This window comes from Megalobrama amblycephala, linkage group LG2, assembly GCF_018812025.1.
Source record: "Megalobrama amblycephala isolate DHTTF-2021 linkage group LG2, ASM1881202v1, whole genome shotgun sequence".
Taxonomy (NCBI): Eukaryota; Metazoa; Chordata; class Actinopteri; order Cypriniformes; family Xenocyprididae; genus Megalobrama; species Megalobrama amblycephala.
Genome location: NC_063045.1, coordinates 59,601,899 through 59,627,398, shown reverse-complemented (window position 1 = coordinate 59,627,398; position 25,500 = coordinate 59,601,899). Strand labels below are relative to the sequence as shown.

Genomic DNA, 25,500 nt, shown 5'->3' with positions numbered 1-25,500 from the left:
CAGCAGCTGCGGGTAATCAGATCTAATTAGAGCAAAGGTGAACATTATAATGACTGTGACCTTTGATTCATATAAAATCCTGCCTGTGAAATCACAAGCCTCCGCCGATCTTTTAAAAAAGAGAAACTGCTAAATTTTAAGGCAGTATAGGAAACGAGCTAGCCTTTGTTAGTGAACAGTAACTTCATCTATTTTCATATTTCTTTCAGTTTATTTGCATAAGCTCTGATCATTAGACTGTACTAGGTAGTCAACAGCCTATTAGCTAACAATAGTGCACACACTAGCATGTTAAATGCAGCAATTGAATGTAAAGTGCCAGTCCACAGCCTAAGCAAATGCCACAATGGCATTAACATAATTCCAATATAAGTGAACACTGAACACTATTAAATATCAAACATCCCCCGTTTTCATCTTACTGCAAAACAAATAAAATAGCATCTAATTTCAACATTTTCTCACTTGATCCAGCCATATGCAGCCATATGCAATGCATACTGGGAACTAACAAGCACCGCCCAGTTTCAGTTAATGCAACAAAATTGATTCATGTAATCCCAACACAAACAAAATATTAGATATATTTAAGTGCATTGAACACAATGAAATTAAGTGTGTAGGAATTGTGTAGCTTTAGCTCATTTTAATTAAGTAATTTGAACAAGCAGCAAAAATCTTTTTTTTTTCTGTGTACTGTATAAAGTATAGAGGAATTCTATATAAAATAATAGTGGATTTAACTTTAAAAGTTAATGTTAAAGTGTATGTTTTAAAGTAACCTCCTTTTACACACTTTGTCAGTTCAAGGATAGGCCTAATTCATGCAGTATATTGTTTATTTGAAAGAATTAAAAGAGCAGTTTCATGTCTATCCTTGTATATGAAAATTGACCATGCATGGTTTTATTATAGTAACAGTGTAGTAACCATGTTTTTTTTTTTTTGGCAAAATGATTACTATTTGCATAACCACAGTTTTACTACAAATACCATGGTAAAGTATGGATAGTGTAGCAAAACAATGGTTAATTTGCGGTTACCATTGTTTAACTATATTAACCATGTTTTTTTTTTTTTTATAGTAAAATTCTTAATTTTCTGTAAGAGCTGCTGAACTGTTTGAGATTGAAATGGGATTTAGAAAGTATTTAGTTATAAGTAATCCAATACTTTTTAGAGAGAGTGTTTACTTCAGTAATCTAATTACACTGTAGAATATGTAATTAGTAGCTGGTAATTAAATTAACTACTTTTTTAGAGTACCCAACACTGCCTACAGATGCACATCAGAGTGCATGCATGAAGCTGAGACTGCTCTGATGGCAGCCGGACTGTATTTGCAATAATGACCTTGCCAAATGTGCGCTCAGGCTTTCCGTAGCCGTAGCTCTCATCAGCTATCACCAGACGTAGATATTTGTTTGTTTTTATCAGCTCATATTCTAATCCAAAATAAATAATGCTGACTGGACAAATGAGTCTATTTCTCTTTGTAAATACATTAGGCAGAAATTGTTTATTTTTTATATAATGCACTTACATAAATGACGATGACTCTATGGTGGCATGGTGTGTGTCTGTGTGTGTGTGTGTGTGTATATATATATATATATATCTATATATGATGACCAGTTCATTACAGGGCTCACACACAGATATTAAAAAGTCATTCAGTATTAATTTTTTCTTGCTTTGATATAGCAAGAGGTAAAATGTTCAATTTTACTTCAGCATAAATGAATTGCACAAAGAACAGAAGGAGACAAGGTGATGATAAAAGAGCAGACTTTATTGAATAATCTTAGTTGCGTATGTTTCGTCTGACCAGCACAAATCCAAGTTTTATTATACCAAAGGAAAAACAATGAAAAATGACTTCTTCACATTATCGTCCAGTGATGTTAAAAACCTTGAAATGGAGACATTCTCTTTTCTCTTTCTCATGAAGACAAACATCCCTTCAAACCACACAATCATAAGATTAAACAACAATAGAAAGGAAATAAGTATGATAAAATATGAAAACATAAAATTACATCAATTAATAATAATAATAATAATGATTAAATGATAAATGATATAAATCAAGTAGGCTATTGAGAATCCTTAGATCCTTCACAAGAAATGCTTCAATACATGAAACAAAACTTATTCTGCAAACCCCATTTCCAGAAAAGTTGGGATATTTGGGAATTTGTAATTGAAGGCTCAGTTCTGAGAGTTTAAATTTGTCTTTGGCTTCAACACAAAACACACACAAATAAAACACATCATACATTACAAACATACAATCTTTTCTTTTGTGTACTGTAATTTCTCTAATGTCCCTCTTCTGTGGAAATGGGGTTTGTAAATCTTGAATGGTCTGAGAGTGAGTAAAGTATCAACAGATTCTCATTTTTGGGTCAATTATTCCTATTTAACTATAAAAAGAGTCCCATGACATCGTACGGTCTCTTGTCAAATACTTGAGTTTTTAGATGATAGAGCCCTGTTGGGTTTAATTAAACAAGGCAATGATCTGGTCTAAAGAGAGTTGAAATTATTATTATTATTATTATTATTATTATTATTAGCTCATGTGATTTAAAAGCGAATGTGGGTAAAACCAAAGCATTGCTTATTGATTTCAGAAAGAAGAGCTCCTCCCAGTGATCACTCCGGGTCAGAAGACAGATCTCTTGATGTCTCTAGCTGTTGAAAAGAGAACAAGAGTTACATGAGAAAATGTGCTTTACTTTGAAGGTCATCCACTACATGATTTAATGGACTAAGAGGAGCTCTACTGAACTCCTCAGAAGGTCTTTTGGGTCTGTCAATGATTCACTTTTATGGCTTATTTATTGATTGATTTTTGTGCATTAACAGTTATATGTATTGTTTGTACATGAATGTAATCCAGGAGTCAGCTGTCTAACCTGCTACAGCTGTTTCCCTCACGAAAGACTTTGATCTTTTTGGACACTTCTTTGAAGTCCTTCAGGATGTTCTGGATCATTTTCTTCAATGCAGCTCTGATCTCATTGAACTGTTTTGCATGTTTGTTTTGGTCCTTCTTCAGCCAGTGATCGCAGGCCATTGGGTCCACAAACACATTACGGTTCACCATCTCATCGGCGATGAACTGCACCCGCGAACGCTTTTCATGGAGTTTGTATTTGTCACCTTGGTTGTTAGATGTACAACCCTTGAGGTATGCCACAAGTGCCTTTCGGAGCTCCTCCACATACGCTCCGTACACAGCTGCATTATAATCCACATAACCGTCCTTCGGACTACAGAGACAAACACACCAAAAAAAAAAAAAAAACACATCTAAAGATTATTTTTGACAAGGGGAGAAAGCACTGCAATCACTGCAGCAGTGAAATGATACACATTTAAATAAAAATAAATAAAGAAATCACTGCTGTGGCTAGATTGTTGAATGGGTAATTGATAAGCTTGTCTGTGTGAGACACGTTGTTTGGAAAGCAATGTTTTATTGTATTATTGAATTATTATTGTTGATAAGGGGATCGGCTGGAGATTAAATTTGGGAACTTCTGTGGGCTAAAAATAAGAAAAACTGACTGATTAGGCTGGAGGGGTGTGGGTAAACTAGCAATGAATATTGAATGGCTGCTTATTAACAGATCTGTTTATAATATATACAGTACAGTATAGTAGCCTACTGTATTGGAGAAAGACAAATGGATCAAATTTAGAATTGCAAGTAGATTTGGAGCATCTGAGAAATCTGAAGAAAGTGAGGATGAATAGAGTGATCTGTTGGTGGTTTCTGAGTGATTTCCTGAACAAAGGAGGAATAAGCATTTGCTTACTTCACAGGTAAGTGGTAAACAAGAACGAGATTTGTGGGCTATTAATAGCAAGGCACTGCTGACCAAAAATTGGTTTGCAGAAAATTGAGAGGAAGATTTACTGGAACATCATGTAGAGAGGCACTGGGGTACATATGGAGCCAATGCTCTACATTTCTGAAAGGCAGAATTTGAGAGAGATTTGAATTTTAAATTCAGCTATATGTTCTGCTTTATTTATAAACTAATTGCAAGCGGAAGACCAGATTAGCCGTCTGAGGAATGGCATTAGTTTAATCTGCGAGTTGTTTCAATGGAAGAGAAAGCTTTTGGAGGCCCATTCTTTCCCCACAGGGTATCAGCCATGATGAGCGGAGGGAGAAATTACTGCTGTGGCAGTGAAGTAATACGGTTTAATAGCAAATGCTGCGTAATGTTAATGGTAATGTAACAGGTGAGATATGATACAGACTGTTTCGCCCTCTCATAGTATTAGATGTTGTACTGTCTGTCTTGTCAAACTTGATTTATTATAAATGAGCACACTGATGGTGTACATACAGCATTATGAAGACAGAGTTTAGATTCTAATCACGAGTCAAAGTTTTGTAGCATTGCATCATGCGACGAGATTCAGCACAGATGCGGTGGACTTTAAAAACATTTGGCCTGTTGGATGTATTCCAGATTCTTATGAAACTTCACCAACAATGGTTTGTCAGGTTCTGGGAAAGTTAGGATAAGGACAGATATAAATCGGCACTTGAGCTCAGAAAAGGCAGCTTCAGCTTCATGGGTCCAGAAGAACTTTACTCTTCCTCCCTTGGTGAGTGCAGAAAGCAGAGCGTCCACAGAACTAAAGTTTCTATGGAAATGAGCAAAACTGAGAAACCACTGATGTCCCTGACACATGACAGAACGAGCCAATCAGTCACGGCTTGACCCTTCCAAGGATCCATTTGGATCAGGTCTGTTTCCACTATAAATCCTAATTTTTCTATGGAAAGTAAAACACCAAAGAAGACATTTCTAACAACCCTGCACCTTCAGACACATCACACAGGGCAATGGCTAAACATTCTGAAGTGTGGTTACAATTCAGAAAACTAGATGCAGTCAATGCTTTTTTCAATATGTCCATAAAAACTGAAACATGCTTACTCCAGTCCATATATGATACAGAACAGCACAAGATATGGTCTTTCGTGACATTTGAATTGTACTACACCGCACACATAACAGTGTTCACAATATGGATTGTGTGCAGATGTGGTCTGCATGAGTGTGAGAGCTGTGCCATTAAACCTTAATTTTTTATCATGATAATTATTTATATCACTTTATCATCCAGACCTACTACACTTACACTCTAAAGTTTCTACACACTATAGCTCTCATCTCACCTGAGCACACACACACTGACCTGAAGTGGGCCACCATTTTATTGCTAATTGCATCTTGTTGAGTTTGGCTGAGGGGCTTCAGGTCCTCTATCAGGTTATTCAGCTGCTCGTAGCCCCCCACATCTTTCAGCAGGTCCTCCAGAACACTGCGGGGGAACTTAAGGAGGTTGTTGTTGAAGACATGCTGGCCCCGGTCTGCTAGCTCGTGAGAAGCAGTCGCCCTGCGAGTAGAACCAATGGCATCTAGTGCTTGCTGGGCGGCGTTTTGAAGCTGATTCCTCTCAAAATTGCCATCACATATCAGATTCTGACCTGTCAGGAAACACAGTGGTGACATGCAAACATTCACAAAGTAATTTATCAGGTACTGATCCTTTAGTTCATGTGTGCATAGAACAAAACTGTATAACTATTTCATGGATGGATAAAACAGACATTGTAGATTGTGATTTAGGAGAATAGGTAGGTAATACCTTTAGAGCACACACACACACACACACACACACACACACACACACACACACACACACACACGTTTGTTTTTGTGAATTGTGGGGACATTCCATAGGCGTAATGGTTTTTATACTGTACAAACCGTATCTTCTATCACCCTACACTACCTCTACCCCTAAACCTACCCATCACAGGAAACTGTGCACACTTTTACTTTCTCACAAAAACTCATTCTGTATGATTTATAAGCCTTTTGAAAAGTGGGGATATGGGTAATGTCCTCATAAGTCACCCTCTCCTTGTAATACCTATGTCATACCCATGTCATTATACACATTTGTGTCCTGATATGTCACAAAAACAAGCACACACACACACACACACACACACACACAGAGGTGGGTAGAGTATCCAAAAACTGTACTCAAGTAAAAGTACAAGTACTTAGAGAAATATTTACTCAAAGTAACTTAGCTACATTTGAAAGAAGAAAGAGAAAACTCTTTACATGTGCTCGCTGAACATCTGAACACAAACAATGATCAAATGCACATTGACGGATCTTCTTCCGTCTGTTCTCCAAAATGTAATCAAATGTATATTTCTGCAGGTGCTGGTTAACTGTGTCAACGCAAAGGCGTTCATTTTCAAGACGAACCGCGGGTGTTCATTTCATAATCTCTGAACAATGGTATCTTATTTAATGTATAAATTAAGATATATGTCCTTAAAAACGGTACAGAAAAGCTACTTTGTTATCGTGGCGTAATAATCTGTTTGGTCGTAAAATGCTATTGTCTGTATGAATTTAAATCAAATGAAAACAATACCTGTGTGGAATTGTTCACAGACAGCATACGCAGTTCAACTAATAAAGATCTTCATTGCTGGCAAGCAATAGGATGCACTTACAGGTTAGCTTTTAATTGACTGTACCCAGACAGCAACATAGTGTTGGCCCAGATCCAGCATATATCCAGTCCGCATGTAATCCACATGTACCGGATGTGGGCCAAATCTGGGCTGCATTATGTTGCTGTCTGGGTAGGTCCACTGCCACTTCATCCAACGCTTCGAGTGAGAACCCGCTTCAGACGATTCAGTGCGTGCAGGAACTGAACAATTCATTCAAACTGATTCGCGAACCAATTTACCCTGCGTTCCATTCAGAAGGGCTCATGCACTAATCTCTTCAAAGGGTTTATTTAGGTTTATCGCACCATATATATATCATATATATATGGTATATTATATACCATATGTATATTGTGTCTCTGTATTTTAAAGGTGCCATAGAACACGTTTTCACAAGATGTAATTTAAGTCTAAGGTGTCCCTTGAATGTGTCTGTGAAGTTTCAGCTCAAAATACCACATATATTTTTTTTTTATAAATTTTTTTAACTACCTATTTTGGGGCATTATTATAAATGCGCCGATTCAGGCTGCGGCCCCTTTAAATCTCACGCTCCCCGTCCCCGAGCTCTCGACTCTATAATACATTGCATAAACAAAGTTCACACACCTAATATAACCCTCAAAATGGATCTTTACAAAATGTTCGTAATGCATACTGCATGCATGCGTTGGATCATGTGAGTATAGTATTTATTTGGATGTTTACATTTGATTCTGAATGAGTTTGATGGTGCTCCGTGGCTAAAGCTAACATTACACACTGTTAGAGAGATTTATAAAGAATGAAGTTGTGTTTATGAATTATACAGACTGCAAGTGTTTAAAAATGAAAATAATGACAGTCTTGTCTCCGTGAATACAGTAAGAAACGATGGTAACTTTAACCACATTTAACAGTACATTAGCAACATGCTAACGAAACATTTAGAAAGACCATTTAAAAATATCACTAAAAATATCATGATATCATGGATCATGTCAGTTATTATTGCTCCATCTGTTTTTTCCCCGCTATTTTCCTTGCTTGCTTACCTAGTCTGATGATTCAGCTGTGCACATCCAGACGTTTTGCCCTTGTCTAATGCCTTGAACATGGGCTGTCATATGCAAATATTGGGGGCGTGCATATTAATGATCCCAACTGTTACGTAACAGTCGGTGTTATGTTGAGATTCGCCTGTTCTTCAGAAGTCTTTTAAACAAATGAGATTTATATAAGAAGGAGGAAACAATGGAGTTTGAGACTCACTGTATGTATTTTCCATGTACTGAACTCTTGTTATTCGACTATGCCAAGATAAATTCAATTTTTCATTCTATGGCACCTTTAAACATTTGAATGGACTGATAAAGGGAGCTATAAAGTATTTTTTGTTGAAGTACAATGTAGTTTTGACCATAATAATGTGTTAAATCTAAGTCGTATAAATGTTACAGTAGTATAGAAAAATGTTATACATACATTTATGGGTAAAATCGAACTTTTTTTATTGACAAAGGCAAAAGTTACAATTCAAAGAATTAACAACAATAATAGAATTATAAACAAACACAAAAACAGTAAAGAAAAAAAAACTATGAGCCAGAGGTAATTTAACGTAAATTAATATTGAAAAAAAGAGGAGAAAGGTCCCTTTTTTTTCTTCCTTGTACATCATAAAAAGGCATAAGTGGGGGGTGTATGGCGTTATTTTACTGTCTAATGTCAAGAGCACATTATTGTGACGCGAGAGCACATCAATGCGCGAGCGCGCGGATTTCCTTTGCTCTCGCGCAAAACTGGACGCGCGCTCTCAAATATACAGTGCTCTCTTATGAACTGCCTCTCCTCTCGCTCAGATATTGCGCATCAGCCAGTGTTTAATCCAGAAGCTAATTAATTTCTGCAAGAGCACGGAAAGATTCACGAGCGCACAGGACAGAGCTTGAGCGCGCAGGACACAGTTTGAGCGCGCACACGTAATATCTCAGCGAGAGGAGAGGCAGTTCATAAGAGAGCACTGTATATTTGAGAGCGCGCGTCCAGTTTTGCGCGAGAGCAAATGAAATCCACGCGCGAGTTTTTTAAAAGAGCAATAGCATCCATCACTATGGCAAAGTCTCGTGGGGTGTTACAGGAATAGAATATTTAGTTAAAAATTCAGAATAAGAAAACAAAAGACCATTTGAATTTACATGTTGAGAAACCAAAAGAATATTATTAGTAAACCAACCTGGGGAAAAAAAGAGTTTTATTTTTATATCAGATATCATGGTTATTCCAAATACTTTACCTGTGGGGACTAAAATTATGTTTGTAAATTAAATGCCAAGCTAGAAGCATCTGCTTATGGAAATTTGATAATTTGATGGGCAATTTAGAAATATTGTAGTTACATACTAGGGGAGACCACCAACTTTAGAAAAAATATAGTTAGGAATAGTGTTCAATATGGATTCAGAATCAGTCAAAAATTGCCTCAACCAATTGATCTTAAACATATTGTTTAAAGAAGCAAAGTCACGAAAGTTAAGACCTCCCTGATCAAAGTTAAGTAATGTCTCTTGTGTTTCCACAAAAAGTCAAAGAGCATTCTATCAACCTTCACACAAATTGACTACATACAAGGAAAGAGCAGGGCAGGCCAATCGAGAAACACCTTCAGCTTTAGTGAGGAGAGCCCTTCCTCATAAAGACCCTTTGGAGCCAGGAGTTAATTATTTTTCTTAACTTTAGTAATTACTGTATCGAAGTTTCACATTTATCTAAATTCAAAAATAAATCGAAAGCTTTAGAGAATACTTTAATAAGATCAAGAGCGATAGGGATCTGTAAGTCATTTTTTAAGTGTAGTATCATCAGCTAATTGGGTTATAAGAATCTGTTTATCAGCTATATTAAAGTACAGATTTTTCATTATAAATGTACTCAAGTTAAAGTAAAAGTACCCACATTTAAATCTACTCTAAAAAGTACAAATTTTCCAAAAAACTACTCAAGTAAATGTAACAAAGTAAATGTTGTTCGTTACTACCCACCTCTGACTACAACCCCCAAAACTGTGGCCAAAGCCAGCAAGAGCTTCAAAATAGGAATCATTGTGGTCTCACTCAGGTCCTTTACTAGTCAGCAATCTGTATAAAAAAAACATTAAAAAAAACAAATTTCACCAAATGGACCCAGAAATGTGTTTTTGACTGACAAAAGTCTATGTATAAATTTGCAGGGGGTTGGGGAGGGGGTGGGTCATGTTCATGTAAACACGTTAACTTGTTTTCCTTTATCAGGGTAGACCAGGTACAGTTGGTACAGTTGAAACACCTTAATTAACTTGCGTACGCAACAAGTCTGATCTGTGATATTTGCGCCCTCTTCGATCATGTTAAATTTGAAGTACATGCGGTTCTCCAGTCCGAAGACATCGGCCAAAGGCAAGTTTTTCACTTCACCACGTCGCTTTCACATTGAATAGCTTCTCATCCTTACATTGACGGTTAAAGTTAACTTACATTTTCGTAAACCTTAATCTGTGCTCTAAACACTGACATATTGCATGACTTTGTGTTCATCTGTTTTATTATTGCTGTTTGCAATTGTTCAATGTTTTTTACTTTTACTCAACTTTTCAACTGTTAATATTAAAATGATTGACTGAAATTAAATATTGTATCGCTGTTTGCCATTACTGTATAATGTTTTTCAAATGAAGTACTTTTAACTAAACAAATAATCAGATAAAATGCTGAATGAAAATAAAAACTGTTGAATTCTCATTTTTAAAGGTATTTTACATTTGCAGTGAATTGGTTTGGCAGCTTTACAGCATTCCGGATGGGTGTCTCAACTGTACCCGCTTCTTGTGTTTATGAGCTAATTTTGGCAAATATGACCTACATATGGATGTTAATAATTATTAATATTTTAGTAGACAAGTAAAGGAAATGTCATATGAAAAATCACTTCTTTTCAGTCCCTAGTTTTGGTGTGGTAACGGAAAAAGCAAAAAGTGTACCAACTGTACCCAGTGTACCCTAAGGACCAGGTCAAAGGCTTAAGCATAAACCGATCGTCACAGCTAGATTTTTGCCCCTACACCGATTTCGTCCAGCATGTAAACACATTAACCTGCGTCCTGTCAGCTTATTGAAGTATACATGTGTGATATGTGACAGGAACGCATCCTTAACATGGATTTAAACATATCCATCCTGTTGAAAAAACAGCATATGATGGATAGGTATGTTTTGAAGCATGGAAGCTGGTTTGTTTATCATCCAATATGTTTATGGCTTTCTTTCTTTCTTCAGGTGAAAAGAAATGAAGGTTTTTGAGGAAAACATTCCAGGATTTTTCTCCATATAGTGGACTTCACTGGGGTTCAACGGGTTGAAGGTCCAAATGTCATTTTCAGTGCAGCTTCAAAGAGCTCTACATGATCCCAGACGAGGAATAAGGGTAGTTTATTTTTGACCTTTCCAACATGATTACATAATGCGTGGCGCATTTGAGGATTTGTGGTTAAAAAGTATATAAATTTAAATTTTTTTTATTCAGAAAATGACTGATCATTTCTGTAGATAAGACTCTTATTCCTTGTCTGGGATCATGTAGAGCTCTTTGAAGCTGCACTGAAACTGACCCCCCCCCCCCCCAAAAAAACCTTAATTTCTTTTCAACTGAAGAAAGAAAGACATATATGATATAAATATGATATAAATTATCAGGAAATTTTTAATTCAGAAGTGAACTAATCCTGCGTTGCGTCATATTCAGGAACTGATTTTGATTGCATTTTTGCCACAATCTAATTTCAGACTCTGATGAGAATAGACTATAATTTCAAAAGTGAAAACTAAAAAATTAAAACATTTTAATAAGAACAAAGGTTAGTAGCACAATACAATTAACAGAGAAAATTATTACTGATTCAAATATTACTGAATGTATAAAAATTGCATTGTGTTTATAAACCTGTGAAGATAGTTCCTGCACCCCTGACCACATTAGAAGAGATCAGCAAGCATTCTTTTGCAGTTAACAAGCTAACATTATTGATCAAATCTGCCAAGTAAATTGAATCTGGAAAATGGATGCCATCATTCACTACAAATTCACATAGTATTCAATTTATTAACAGCAATAATAAGCTGGTAGTTACCTCTTGTCAGCTACAGTTGTATTGTCTGACTGCAAGTCGAGGAGGCAGAAAGTGAAGTGAGGAGGAACACAATGAGGAGGTGAGTAAAACCAGTGTAAGAATATTGGGTAACACTTTACTTGAAGGGGTGTGCATAGGACTGACATGACACCTTCATAATCATAAATATGAAGGAGGTTTTATGCATGTTTATGACAACTGTCATTAAATGTCATTCGCTCAATTATGTCATTTTTAATGCAAAGATGACATTGTTTGAGATGTCCGAGTTATGACAACTTGACATGAACCAATACATCATAACCTGTCAGTGTCTTTGTCATGAAAACTTGACATTATTTAGCTTTATGGGTTAACATTACATTAAACTGTCATGTGGTTGGTTTTGACATTGGCTGTCATGAGGCCATTATAACAGTGTCATGAATATTTATCTTGACCTCAACTACAGCGGTACAAATTGAATTTGTCATTAAAATGTCATTAAGTGACAATACTCTGACAAATAATTTTATAACAGCGTCATGAATATTTTTCATTTCACGCTTTTTTTTTTCTTTTTTTTTAAAGTTTCCTCCAACAGAAGGTCAGATAATAGACAATTTCAAATTTCTTAAAAAAGATGACACTGTTACAAAATAATGGTAACACTTTATTTTATTTTAAACAGAAAGACTAATAGTGGCGTAGATGCCATTCTTCTTCTGATGTAACGAGTACATCTGGTATTATCGGAAGTGTTCCTGGTTCCGGCTGACCTAATTTATGCAGCCTAATAATCCTTTAACGGATTTGAAAATATAAATTGATAATGTGTTATGTGTATGCCAGGTTAAAGAGATGTGTTTTTAGTCTAGATTTAAACTGACAGAGTGTGTCTGCTTCCCGAACAATGCCAGGAAGATTGTTCCAGAGTTTAGGTGCCAAATAGGAAAAGGATCTACTGCCTGCAGTTGATTTTGATATTCTAGGTATTATCAGCTGGCCTGAATTCTGAGATCTCAATAGACGTGAAGGACTATAATGCATTAAGAGCTCGCTCAGGTACTGGGGAGCTAAACCATTTAGTGCTTTATAGGTAAGTAGCAAGATTTTAAAATCTATACGATGTTTAACAGGAAGCCAATTCAGTGTTGACAGAACTGGGCTAATATGGTTGTAACGAAGCGGGACTCAGGCAGGGATCCATTTGCAAAGCTTTATTAAAGTGAGCGTGGTCGTACAGGCAGGGTCAAACAGGAACAAACAGGAACAGCATGGGACAGGCAGAATCGTGGTCAGGATACAGGCAGTAGATCAGGACAGGCAGATATCACTCACATAACAGAATACCAGGCAAGGGTCAAAGGCAGGCAGCAACGGGTCGATAACGGGTAACAGGCAGGAACGGTAACAGACAGGCAGACAGGATAATAATGCTCAGAATTGCAACACGGGTTAAACAAGACTTCACAATGAGGTGGTGTGTGAGTGAGTCTTAAATAGTCCAGATAATGTGATTCAGCTGTATGTGGCAATTGATGATTGGTGTGGAATGTGTGCATGTGACTGGCAGGGAGGATTATGGGAATTGAAGTCCAGGAACTGACAGGAATCGTGACAATGGTCATACTTCCTAGTTCTAGTAAGAACTCTAGCTGCTGCATTTTGTACGAGCTGTAGTTTGTTTATCAGGCGAGCAGAACAACCACCCAGTAGAGCGTTACAGTAATCTAGCCTTGAGGTCATGAACGCATGAACTAACTGTTCTGCATTCTTCATTGAGAGCATGGTGATCGGAATAATCATATTGGAGGATTATATCAAATTCCAGAGCATGCATTTTTCAAGCAACCCATAATTTGATAACTATATCGACTTCCTGTTGAGCTGGCGTACAACTTAGAGCATGAAAGTTGTTCGGCTCCCCATCGATCATGTCATAGTTTAGATATATTTTTAAGATGGAAGAATGCGGTTTTACAGATGCTAGTAACATGGCCTTCAAATGAAAGATTGGTATCAAAGAGCACACCCAGGTTCCTAGCTGACGACGAAGACTTAACAGAGCAGCCATCAAGTGTTAGACAGTATTCTAGGTTATTACGTGAAGAAGTTTTTGGTCCAAAAATTAGAATCTCTGTTTTTTCTGAATTTAGTTGTAGGAAATTACTGGTCATCCAATTTTTTATATCAGCTATACATTCTGTTAATTTTGTGAATTGGTAAGTTTTGTCAGGGTGCGAAGAAATATAGAGCTGAGTATCATCAGCGTAACAGTGAAATGCCATGCTTCCTAATATCTCCCAAGGGTAGCATGTACAGAGTGAAAAGCAACGGTCCTAGTACTGAGCCTTGCGGTACTCCATATTGAACTTGTGATCGATATGACCTCTCTTCGTTTACTACTACAAACTGATAACGCTCAGATAAGTATGATTTGAACCATGACAATGCAATTCCACTAATGCCAACATAATTTTCGAGTCTATTCAAAAGAATATTGTGATCGATAGTGTCAAATGCAGCACTGAGATCCAGTAACACTAATAGAGAGATACAACCACGATCTGATGATAAGAGCAAATCATTAGTAACTCTAATGAGAGCAGTCTCAGTACTATGGTACGGTCTAAATCCTGACTGGAAATCCTCACAGATACTTTTTCTTTCTAAAAAGGAACATAGTTGTGATGAAACTGCCTTTTCTAGTATTTTTGACAGAAAAGTGAGATTTGAGATCGGCCTGTAATTGACTAATTCTCTAGGATCAAGTTGTGTTTTTTTAATAAGAGGTTTAATAATAGCCAGCTAAAAGGTTTTTGGTACGTATCCTAGTGATAAAGATGAATTGACAATATTAAGAAGAGGATCTATGACCTCTGGAAGCATCTCTTTCAATAGCTTAGTCGGTATAGGGTCTAACATACATGTTGTTGATTTTGATGATTTAACAAGTTTAGACAATTCTTCCTCTCCTAAAGCAGTGAATGAATTAAATTTTTCCTCAGGGACACTACAATGCACTGTCTGACGCGATACTGTAGTAGACGGTTCCATGGTTATAATTTTTTCTCTAAAATTATGCTCCACTGCTCTTTGGAAACATCAGAAGTTGAAGCTTTATTTGTTGTTAATTTAGCCACTGTATCAAATACATACCTAGGGTTGGGCTTATTTTCTTTTAAAAGTTTGGAAAAATAGGCAGATCTAGTAGTTTTTAAGGCCTTTCTGTACTCAATCATTCTCTCTCTCCACAAAATGCGAAAAACTTCTAGTTTTGTTTTCTTCCAGCTGTGCTCCATTTTTAACAGCCTTTTAAGAGCCTCTTAACTACTGATCACATATCAGTACATGCCTTAAATAACATTCTGTGTGCTTATTACGGCCAAAGCCCTAATAAGCACTTCAGGATTATTTTATTTTCTAGGATTGTTTTCTGGGATTGTTTTCTTTAGGATTATTATTAGGGCCAAAGCCCTGTAAAGGGCACACACATCAGAATCGTCGACCATCAGGGCCGGGCAGAAGTAAACTTGCATAAGTGAGCAGAAAAATTTAGACATGTATCTTATTATTATCTGAGACTGACATTAAAATTGTCATTAAAATTGCAGGTTCTTTGATTTGGCTCTATTAATTAATTATATAATAAAAAGAGAATTATACAACATCAGCAATCACAGACATTCGCAATAAGGCTGCATTAGATTGCTCAGAGCACTGTGGAGTTTACACAAATAACAGTATGTAATTTGCTCTAGAATTTTTATAGAGGTTGTGTGAGAAAAAACACAGACATGTCAGATTAGGATGATATTCTGCACTCATTTGAAATTGACTTATAACATTCTATGACATGAAAGTCATCTCATGGATGTGGCTGTTGTGGTTTGTGATCACAGGAGCATCGGCTGCTGCAGTAAATGTGGTGTGAAACTGACATAGTCCTTTTATGTTTAACTGTTTTAAATGCCCATTGACTGCCGTGCACAGTTGCCCTGAAGCCACCGGGGTGGCGGTGCCACCGGGCTTTGGCCCGTCATCGCTGCTTGTAGCTATATTTTTCTTTGTTTCTTCTGGAGCCATATGGGCCCATTTTTCCTCTGGAATATAACTACTCTTAGCAGGTGTAACTGTTTTATTCATTATTCTGGGTTGTCCTACTCCCCTGTTTTTCGGGCTTTGATTATTCCTATTTGATGGGCTAGGCCCATTCTGTCTACTCTGAAATCGAGTATTATATTTTCTCTGCTCTCCTTTTTCAGATTTAAAGGGATTACTGCGATAACCTGTATACACTCCCTGTTCTGTTCTATATTTATTCTGAGGCCTTACTTTTTTGGTCTTTACATACTGTGTAGTAAGGTCATATACTGCTAACGTATTTTGAATTTCTTTACTACTAGCATTATTCAGTATTGTGGCTAAAGTGTGTCCTCCAGGTAAACTTCTGCCCACTTCTCGTAACAATCTGATTTTATCTTCATGAGGGATGTCGGCTTCTATCGAAAGCCACATACTCAAAATTGGCACCCCATCTTTTTGGGCTTCTATCAAATCCTTTTTCCATTGGGCATACTTATCCTCTGTACCTGTGAGTTGTCTGGACTTTTCTAAGGCCTCGGCTGTAATTGCATGGCCAGTACAAGTGTGAACTAACTGTGTAGTTCAGTGTTTATCAAATCTTGCAGCTTCCACTGCTTTCATAATGCAGTTTGCATAACTGCTGCACCCTCCTGAGCTCAAGCTTTCCTGCCCTCTTATTACTTAACCTTACTTCTCTAAGATTGTTATCTGATGACTTACTACTTTGACTGTCACTCTCTTCTGTTGTGTCTTGCTCAATAGAATCTGACAGCCGTTCTTGTGACCCTTGATCTATTCAATTCAATTCAATTCACATTTATTTGTATAGCGCTTTTCACAATACGTATCGTTTCAAAGCAGCTTTACAGAGAATGCATGTCAACATTACAGTTTAAAGAATGCAGTTAGCAAATAATGTAATAATTTAGGCAATTAATTTACAAACACTGTAAGCAATTTACTTGAATGTAGAAGCAATGAGCTCCTGGAAAAATGAATTACATATTAACAATAATTTGGATATATAGAAATTTAGTAATGTGTATGGTGATCCAGATGTTGCATCTTCTGAACTCCTCGCAGGAGTTGGCGCCGTCTCTTCACAGGTGATGGTCATCTGAGGTCTTCTTAAGAGGCTGGATCCAAACTGAAGCTGATGTACTCTCTAGTCACTTCGGGACGCCCAGAGAAAGAGAAAAGCAAAATAGAGAATAATTAGCGTTGCTGCTGTTGTTATCTTCGATTTTTCCCCGTTTAAATAGACAAAATTTTGACGGTCTGATAGGTACGACCTAAACCACCGTAATGCCTGTCCCTGAATATCAGTGTAATGATCTATAGTGTCGAATGCAGCACTGAGATCAAGTAAAACTAGTTTTGAGATACAGCCTTGGTCAGAAGCTAGAAGTAAGTCATTTGTAATTTTAATGAGCGCAGTTTCTGTGCTATGATGAGACCTGAATCCTGAATGAAATTTTTCATAAATAGAGTTTTATTGCAAGAAGGAGCACAATTGGACCGACACCACTTTTTCTAGTATTTTAGACATAAATGGAAGATTTGAAATGGGTCTGTAATTTGCCAATACATTTGGATCTAACTGTGGTTTCTTAATGAGAGGCTTAATAACTGCTAGCTTGAATTTTAGTGGGATGTGACCTAGAGATAAAGATGAGTTGATAATATTGAGAAGAGGATCTTCTGCTACAGGTAACAATTCTTTCAGTAGTTTAGTGGGTATTGGATTTAATAAACATGTTGTTGGTTTAGACACAGTAATACGTTTATTTAGCTCTTCCTACTTCGATTTTCTCAGTAAAGATTTTCACAGTAAAGAAATTCATAAAGTCATCACTACTAAACTGTAATGAAACGTTTTGTTCTGGTGATGTCTGTTTATTTGTTAATCTAGCTACTGTACTAAACAAGAACCGTGTATTGTTTTGGTTATTTTCTATGATCTCCTGTCTCTTGGGGTTCAAGATTGTTTTCCCAAGGTGCAGTAGGTTTCATCTTACTTATGGTTTCTGCTGGCCTTGGCTGTACTTAATACCTCTCTTTTTGCTGTTTAATAATAGTTGTTATTAGGGCCAAAGCCAATTAATGGCGCAGGGCCCTCTTGATCCCCTAAGGATTATTATTTTTAGGGCCAAAGCCAAAGGCTGAAGGCCCTATTGTTTTCCTTAGGAATTTTTTTTTTGACTATTCAGGTGTTTTTGAGTCCCTTAACATGCTCAAAAACTCTTTTTGCACACTTGAAACACTTGAAACTTGAAATTTTGCACACACATCTGAATCTTTGGCCATCAGGGCCGGGCAGAAGCTGGTACCCGGATGTGGCAGGGGGGCTCGACAGTGCCCCCTTGAGCAGTGTCTAAAAACTTGGTCCATATATCAAACACGCTTGCACGTATTTGTATGAAACTCGGTGCACATATAGACCTCATCGGGCCGAACAACTTTCATGCTCTAAGTTGTACGCCAGCTCAACAGGAAGTCGACTATTATGGGTTGCTTGAAAAATGCATGCTCTGGAATTTGATATAATCCTCCAAGATGATTATTCCGATCACCACTAAACTCGGTCAGCATGAATTCAATACATTGAGGATGCTAAACTGAGAGCGGATTTTTGATATCTCAAACGGTTTGGCCATGGCGAGGCAACGAATTTATGGCGAGAAAAGGGAAATAGTGTCACGTGTGAGGTTGTAGCAGAGATGAAACGTTCACGGACTTCAACAAAACTAGGTATTTTAATGAGATGACAGAGATATACAACTTTCACATAAGCTTTAAACAACAATAACAACGGACAGGGAGTGCAAGGAGTGAGTCCAACTTAAAGTGAGTGCTGATGATGATGAACAGGTGCAGGGAATCCAGGAATGGCAGGAAGGCTGATGAGGGAAGTGCAAACAGGTGAAGAACAAGGAGGAACATGGGAAATGGAGTCCAGGAAGGCGTGGTTGTAACATTACCTCCCCCTCCCCGGTAGGCGCGTCCACGCGCCTCAGATGGAACAACGGGGGAGGGGGGGTGGCCGCCCTGGAGACCTACACGCAGGTGCGGGGGGATGTGCAGACGGGTGCGGAGGTCTCCAGGGCGGGTCTAGACGGCAGGTCAGGAGTCTCGGGCGGCCATGACGGGTCAGGAACCGTGGACGGCCATGGCGGGTTAGGGGTCGTGGCCAGCCATGGCAGGTTCCGAGCCCCACCCACATGTGTATCCCCCACATGTTCCCCACCCACGGGTACATTGCCCCCCCCCCAACCCCCCAAAAAAATTCTTTGGGAGATTTAGGGGGGCTGGAAGGGCTCATGGCATGGCGTGGGTTCATGGGCTGGAGTAGGCTCGTGGGCTGCTTGGGTGGGCTCGTGGGCTGGTGGAGCGGACTCGACAGCAGTTGGAGCGGGCCCGGCGGCGGCTGGAGCGGGCTCGGCGTCGGCTGGAGCCTCTTGTATTTCTGTGGGGACCGGACGAAGAATACACAATATTTCTTGAACCTCTTCATTTACAAAATCAGAACAATTCAGAAAGAGAATCAGATTAATTGTCTCGACTAGGGAAAAAAAACCACGCAGGTTCACTAAAACGAATTGTGCCCTCGTCCAGCCCCGCCAGAAAACAAGTGTTTAACGGGGCATCTGGCCAGTTCACCAAATAAGCAAGCTCGGTAAATTCCTCCACATACCTCTCCAGCGGGCGACCGTCCTGCCGGAACCCACACAGGCGATCCTCCGCTGAAGCTTGCTGGAGAGACACGGGAGACTTGGGAAACAGGAATAATCCTATAGTTTTTAGCTGTTGAAGTCCTTCGGTTAGGTCCATTGTTCTGTCACGTGTGAGGTTGTAGCAGAGATGAAACATTCACAGACTTCAACAAAACTAGGTATTTTAATGAGACGACAGAGATATACAACTTTCACATAAGCTTTAAACAACAATAACAATGGACAGGGAGTGCAAGGAGTGAGTCCAACTTAAAGGGAGTGCTGATGACGATGAACAGGTGCAGGGAATCCAGGAATGGTGGGAAGGCTGATGAGGGAAGTGCAAACAGGTGAAGAACAAGGAGGAACATGGGAAATGGAGTCCAGGAAGGCATGGTTGTAAGAAACAGGAAATGTGTTATAACATCTGCATACAGTGATTGGTTTTTATGAAACTTAACCTGTGTGTTCTTTATATGATGCTGATCACATGGATGTGACTATTGTGAGTCAAAGTTATAGCACCACCAATTGGCAGCAGGAAGTGTGTCACTTTCAAAATGCTTTGAGATCACCTTCTTTTTTTTTACCCGTTTTGTTTCAATGTCAATGTAATGTCAATACACAGCAGATATAGACCTGTGAAAAGAATCGTGATATCTCAAACACTGTTGCCATGGCAACGCATCAAACTTTAATTATAGTTTTGGGTGCTTTTGAGATGCTTAGCATGCTTCCAATTGCATGAAACTCGACACAAACGTCAGAGATGTCAACCAGTAGACATGGACAAAACCATAGAAACAGGTGGGGAGGAGGGCCTATATAGTGCCATCTTTTGACAAAAGGTGGGGGATAGTTTAAACTACAGTCACCAAACTCGGTACACATATTGTTCTCATTAAGCTCGACAACTTTCTAATTTACAGTCATTAGCTCCGACCAACAGGAAGTTTTACACCCTTGATCAGTTATTTAACCCTTTTATTGCAGACTCACTGTGCTTCAGAGTTGCCAACCCTAATCAAACACACCTGAAGCAGCTAATCAAGCCAGTGTATTTGTAGGCCACTGACAACATAATATTACATTATTAGTTTGATAATTAGGTTAATTAAAATATAAAAACACACTGCAAATGATAACTTCACACTCATTTGAAATTGAACTATGACACTATATCACTACTGGTACAGGACTAGTTTTCTAAATGTTGTTCAAGTTACAATTATTATTTTTACAATTAAAATTATTTTTAAAATAAATTATTTATTGATATAATTAAAATTATTAAAATAAAATCTTTAAGTAAATTTCACATGATTATAAAAGTGGCTGTTTATAATAAACTTGCATTAATGAGCAGAAAAATCTAGACATTTATCTTACTATTATCTGAGACTGACATTAAAATTGTCTTTAAAATGGCAGGTTCTTTGATTTGGCTCTATTAAATAATTGTTGTAAGTTTATTTCATCTAATACCACACATACTGAAATCAAATGAAAGCATAAGATTTTTTGGTGCATTAGATTGGTGCACAAACAACAGCTCAGGGAGGTCAAAAAACACACGAAGAGAAGTGTGAGGATTATACAACATCAGCAATCACAGACATTCACATTAAAGCTGGATTAGATTTCTCAGAGCACTGTGGAGTTTGCAGAATAACAGTATGTAATTTTCTCTAGAATTTTTATAGAGGTTGTGTGAGAAAAAAACACAGACATGTCAGATTAGGATGATATTCTGCACTCATTTGAAATTGACTTATAACATTCTATGACATGAAAGTCATCTCAATTTAAACGATCTCATGGATGTGGCTGTTGTGGTTTGTGATCACAAGAGCATCGGCTGCTGCAGTAAATGTGGTGTGAAACTGACATAGTCCTTTTATGTTTAACTGTTTTAAATGCCCATTGACTGCCGTGCACAGTTGCCCTGAAGCCACCGGGGTGGCGGTGCCACCGGGCTTTGGCCCATCATCGCTGCTTGCAGCTATATTTTTCTTTGTTCCTTCTGGAGCCATATGGGCCCATTTTCCCTCTGGAAAGCAGGTGTAACTGTTTTATTCATTATTCTGGGTTGTCCTACTCCCCTGTTTTTCGGGCTTTGATTATTCCTATTTGATGGGCTAGGCCCATTCTGTCTACTCTGAAATCGAGTATTATATTTTCTCTGCTCTCCTTTTTTAGATTTAAAGGGATTACTGCGATAACCTGTATACACTCCCTGTTCTGTTCTATATTTATTCTGAGGCCTTACTTTTTTGGTCTTTACATACTGTGTAGTAAGGTTATATACTGGTAATGTATTTTGAATTTCTTTACTACTAGCATTATTCAGTATTGTGGCTAAAGTGTGTCCTCCAGGTAAACTTCTGCCCACTTCTCGTAACAATCTGATTTTATCTTCATGAGGGATGTCGGCTTCTATTGAAAGCCACATACTCAAAATTGGCACCCCATCTTTTTGGGCTTCTATCAAATCCTTTTTCCATTGGGCATACTTATCCTCTGTACCTGTGAGTTGTCTGGACTTTTCTAAGGCCTCGGCTGTAATTGCATGGCCAGTACAAGTGTGAACTAACCGTGTAGTTCAGTGTTTATCAAGTCTTGCAGCTTCCACTGCTTTCATAATGCAGTTTGCATAACTGCTGCGTTTTTTTTATCTAATGTTACACCCTCCTGAGCTCAAGCTTTTCTGCCCTCTTATAACGTAACCTTACTTCTCTAAGATTGTTATCTGATGACTCACTACTTTGACGCACCACTCTCTTCTGTTGTGTTTTGCTCAATAAAATCTGACAGCTGTTCTTGTGACCCTTGATCTCCTGTCTCTTGGGGTTCAAGATTGTCTTCCCAAGGTGCAGTAGGTTTCATCTTACTTATGGTTTCTGCTCGCCTTGGCTGTACTTCATACCTCTCAATCGCGGACTGCAGCTTTAAAATAAATTATTCATTGATATAATTCAAATTATTAAACTAAAATCTTTAAGTAATTTAAGCATAAGTGAGCAGAAAAATCTAGACATGTATCTTACTATTATCAGAGACTGACATTAAAATTGTCTTTAAAATTGCAGGTTCTTTGATTTGGCTCTATTAATTAAATATTTTTATTTGACTTCATCTAATACCACACATATTGAAATCAAATGAAAGCATAAGATTTTTTTGGTGCATTAGATTGGTGCACAAACAACAGCTCAGGGAGGTCAAAAAACACATGAAGAGAAGTTTGAGGATTATACAACATCAGTAATCACAGACATTCGCATTAAGGCCGGATTAGATTTCTCAGAGCACTGTGGAGTTTGCACAAATAATAGTATCTAATTTGCTCTAGAATTTTTATAAAGGTTGTCTGAGTAAAAACACAGACATGTCAGATTAGGATGATATTCTGCACTCATTTGAAATTGACTTATAACATTCTATGACATGAAAGTCATCTCAATTTAAACGATCTCATGGATGTGGGTGTTGTGGTTTGGTTTGTGATCATAGGAGCAACAGCTGCTGCAGTAAACTGACCCCAGAAAAATGCCCATTGACCCCCAAGCACAGTTTCCCTGAAGCCACCGGGGTGGTGGTGCCTCCAGGCTTTGGCCCGTCATCGCTGCTTGCAGCTATATTATTTTCTTTGCTCTCCTACCTCAAGACATTCTAACAAATCTGTAAAGACTGACAACAGAGGTGAAATATTCAGCATATTTAATATCTTGGAGATCAAGGTGACACAATTTCTAGAGTTAAAAGGCCCGTTAACACCAAGAACGATAACGCTCTGTTTATTCTAAACACTCGCGCAGCAGTTTCAAAGTGTGTACAACATGTTTTTGCTGTTCTTGTTGCATTTACACGGCTTTAACCAGCAGATGTCCTCATCATGCTATGTTTGAGTGAATAGCTAGTGTAATCGATATAATCTTACAGTGAATTCGGCTGACAAAGTCAATATGGTGGAATGAAAACAACACCTAGTCTTTTTCACTTCAACTTCAAAGGAAGCAAGACAGTGTTGTCAAAACTAGCCCTGATATCATTTTATGTTACACTGTTTGCTAGTTTGGCATGATGATCTCATCTTCGTTAATTATACTTCTCACAATTTATTCCAAGGGTATGGCCGATTGTTTTCCATATATATTACTTTTTATTGTATTGAAAAGGGGATTTGACTTGTCAAACGAGTAGATTTTTTTGGATCTCAGTGATTAACTTAAATGCACGAGTGCATTCTGATTGGCTGTAGTGTTTTATCCCAGCGTTTCTCTATATCATTATCATTATAGCTGTTGCTATTCTTTTATATTTAGAACGATTTTTAAAACTATATCTTTATTATCTTTATAGTTATCATTGTTGGTGTGAACGGGCCTTTACTGCAGACTGACATGAAACAGAAATTGTAAAAACTGAATGTTAATTTTTCAAATGTATTTTAAAACTCTGGCGGCTTGTATTTCACACCAGACCAGAGAACTAGAGTGTCTTAACTTGTAGTATGCAACACTTTTAGAAGTTAGAAGTACCTCAGTCATAGTAAATAATGTGTATTTTTCCTTCACCGCACATCATGTGTGATTATGGGAGAGTAACTGTCTTGAATTTACAGATCGGTCTGACTGTCAAAACTATCATTTGTGCCTGTAGTTCTTGACTAAGTTGAAAGACATCTTTTAGATATACTGTAATGCCATATGTCTAAGATACCACGTTGCAGCCTAATCTTGATATAGTGTTTATTTGACTTTGTAAACAGTATGGTATAGCTGACCCATGTTCTGCCAGGAAAGGATTTTATTTTGTGTTTCTGTATCAGTGATCAGAATGCATTCCAAATGTGTGACCTTAAATATGCTTTAATTGTCATGCTAACGAAAAATACATTGTGCCTTCAGCTCATGTTCTGATCCAGAATAAATAATGCTGCCTGGACAAATGAGTCTATTTCTCTTTGTAAATATATTATTCAGAAATTGTTTATTTCTTATATTCTTATATAATGCACTTACATAAATGACGATGACTCTATGGTGCCATGGTGTGTGTGTGTGTGTGTGTGTGTGTGTGTGTGTTTTATATTATTTAATATTTAATATATTATATAATATATATATATTACAGGGCTCACACACAGATATTAAAAAGTCATATAGTATTTTTTCTTGCTTTGATATAGCAAGAGGTAAAATGCTCAATTTTACTTCAGCATAATGAATTGCACAAAGAACAGAAGGAAACGAAGTGATGATAAATGAGCAGACTTTATTGAATAATCTTAGTTGTGTATGTTTTAATGCTCAGACTTCATCTGACCATCACAAATCCAACAAGTGTTATTATACCAATGAAAAATGGCTTCTTCACATTATCGTTCAGTGATGTTAAAAACCTTGAAATGGAGACATTCTTTTTTCTCTTTCTCATGAAGACAAACATCCCTTCAAACCACACAATCATAAGATTAAACAACAATAGAAAGGAAATAAGTATTATAAATTATAAAACATAAAATTACATAAATTAATAATAATGAAATGATTAAATGATGAATGGTATAAATCAAGTAGGCTATTGAGAATCCTTAGATCACAAGAAATGCTTCAATACATGAAACAAAATTTATTCTGCAAACCCCGTTTCCAGAAAAGTTGGGATATTTGGAAAATTGTAATTAAAGGCACAGTATGTAAGATTTTTGTAATAAAATATCCAAAAACCTTTCATGCAGTTGTGTACATATATTATCCCAAAAGTTCCCAAGGATTCGTAAATTTTAAATAATTTAAATAATGGCTCGCCCCTTGTCATTGTCATCTGTCAATGGCGTAACATCAGTGCTATCCTTGGTTTCCGCTTCTCTTTATGTTGAAAACGACATCTCCTGTCATTCCACTCTCCTTCATAGCGTCATCAAGCTTCGCCTTTGTTATTGATTTGAAAATGCGACCTCTAGTGGTGAAACCTTATATATTGTGCCTTTAAACAAG

At 37.5% G+C, this 25,500-nt stretch overlaps 2 protein-coding genes across 2 annotated transcripts in view; both read right to left on the bottom strand.

Moving 5' to 3' along the window:
- Positions 1-1,771: 1,771 nt before the first annotated feature.
- LOC125262502 lies at positions 1,772-11,781 on the bottom strand. Its single transcript, XM_048181296.1, has 5 exons — positions 11,718-11,781; positions 9,598-9,693; positions 5,230-5,521; positions 2,922-3,278; positions 1,772-2,697 (listed from the first exon to the last, which is right to left on the bottom strand). Exons 2-5 carry the CDS (start codon positions 9,656-9,658, stop codon positions 2,694-2,696), a joined length of 714 nt encoding a protein of 237 aa, XP_048037253.1. The 5' UTR covers positions 9,659-9,693; positions 11,718-11,781; the 3' UTR covers positions 1,772-2,693.
- Positions 11,782-19,121: 7,340 nt separating this feature from the next.
- The window catches only part of LOC125262708, a 32,017-nt gene continuing 25,638 nt past the window's right edge, over positions 19,122-25,500 (bottom strand). The window contains exons 6-7 of the mRNA XM_048181524.1: positions 19,480-19,538; positions 19,122-19,251 (exon numbers count right to left, since the gene is read on the bottom strand). Of these exons, the coding sequence (XP_048037481.1) occupies positions 19,122-19,251; positions 19,480-19,538 (189 nt within the window). The remainder of the gene's footprint in view (positions 19,252-19,479; positions 19,539-25,500) is intronic.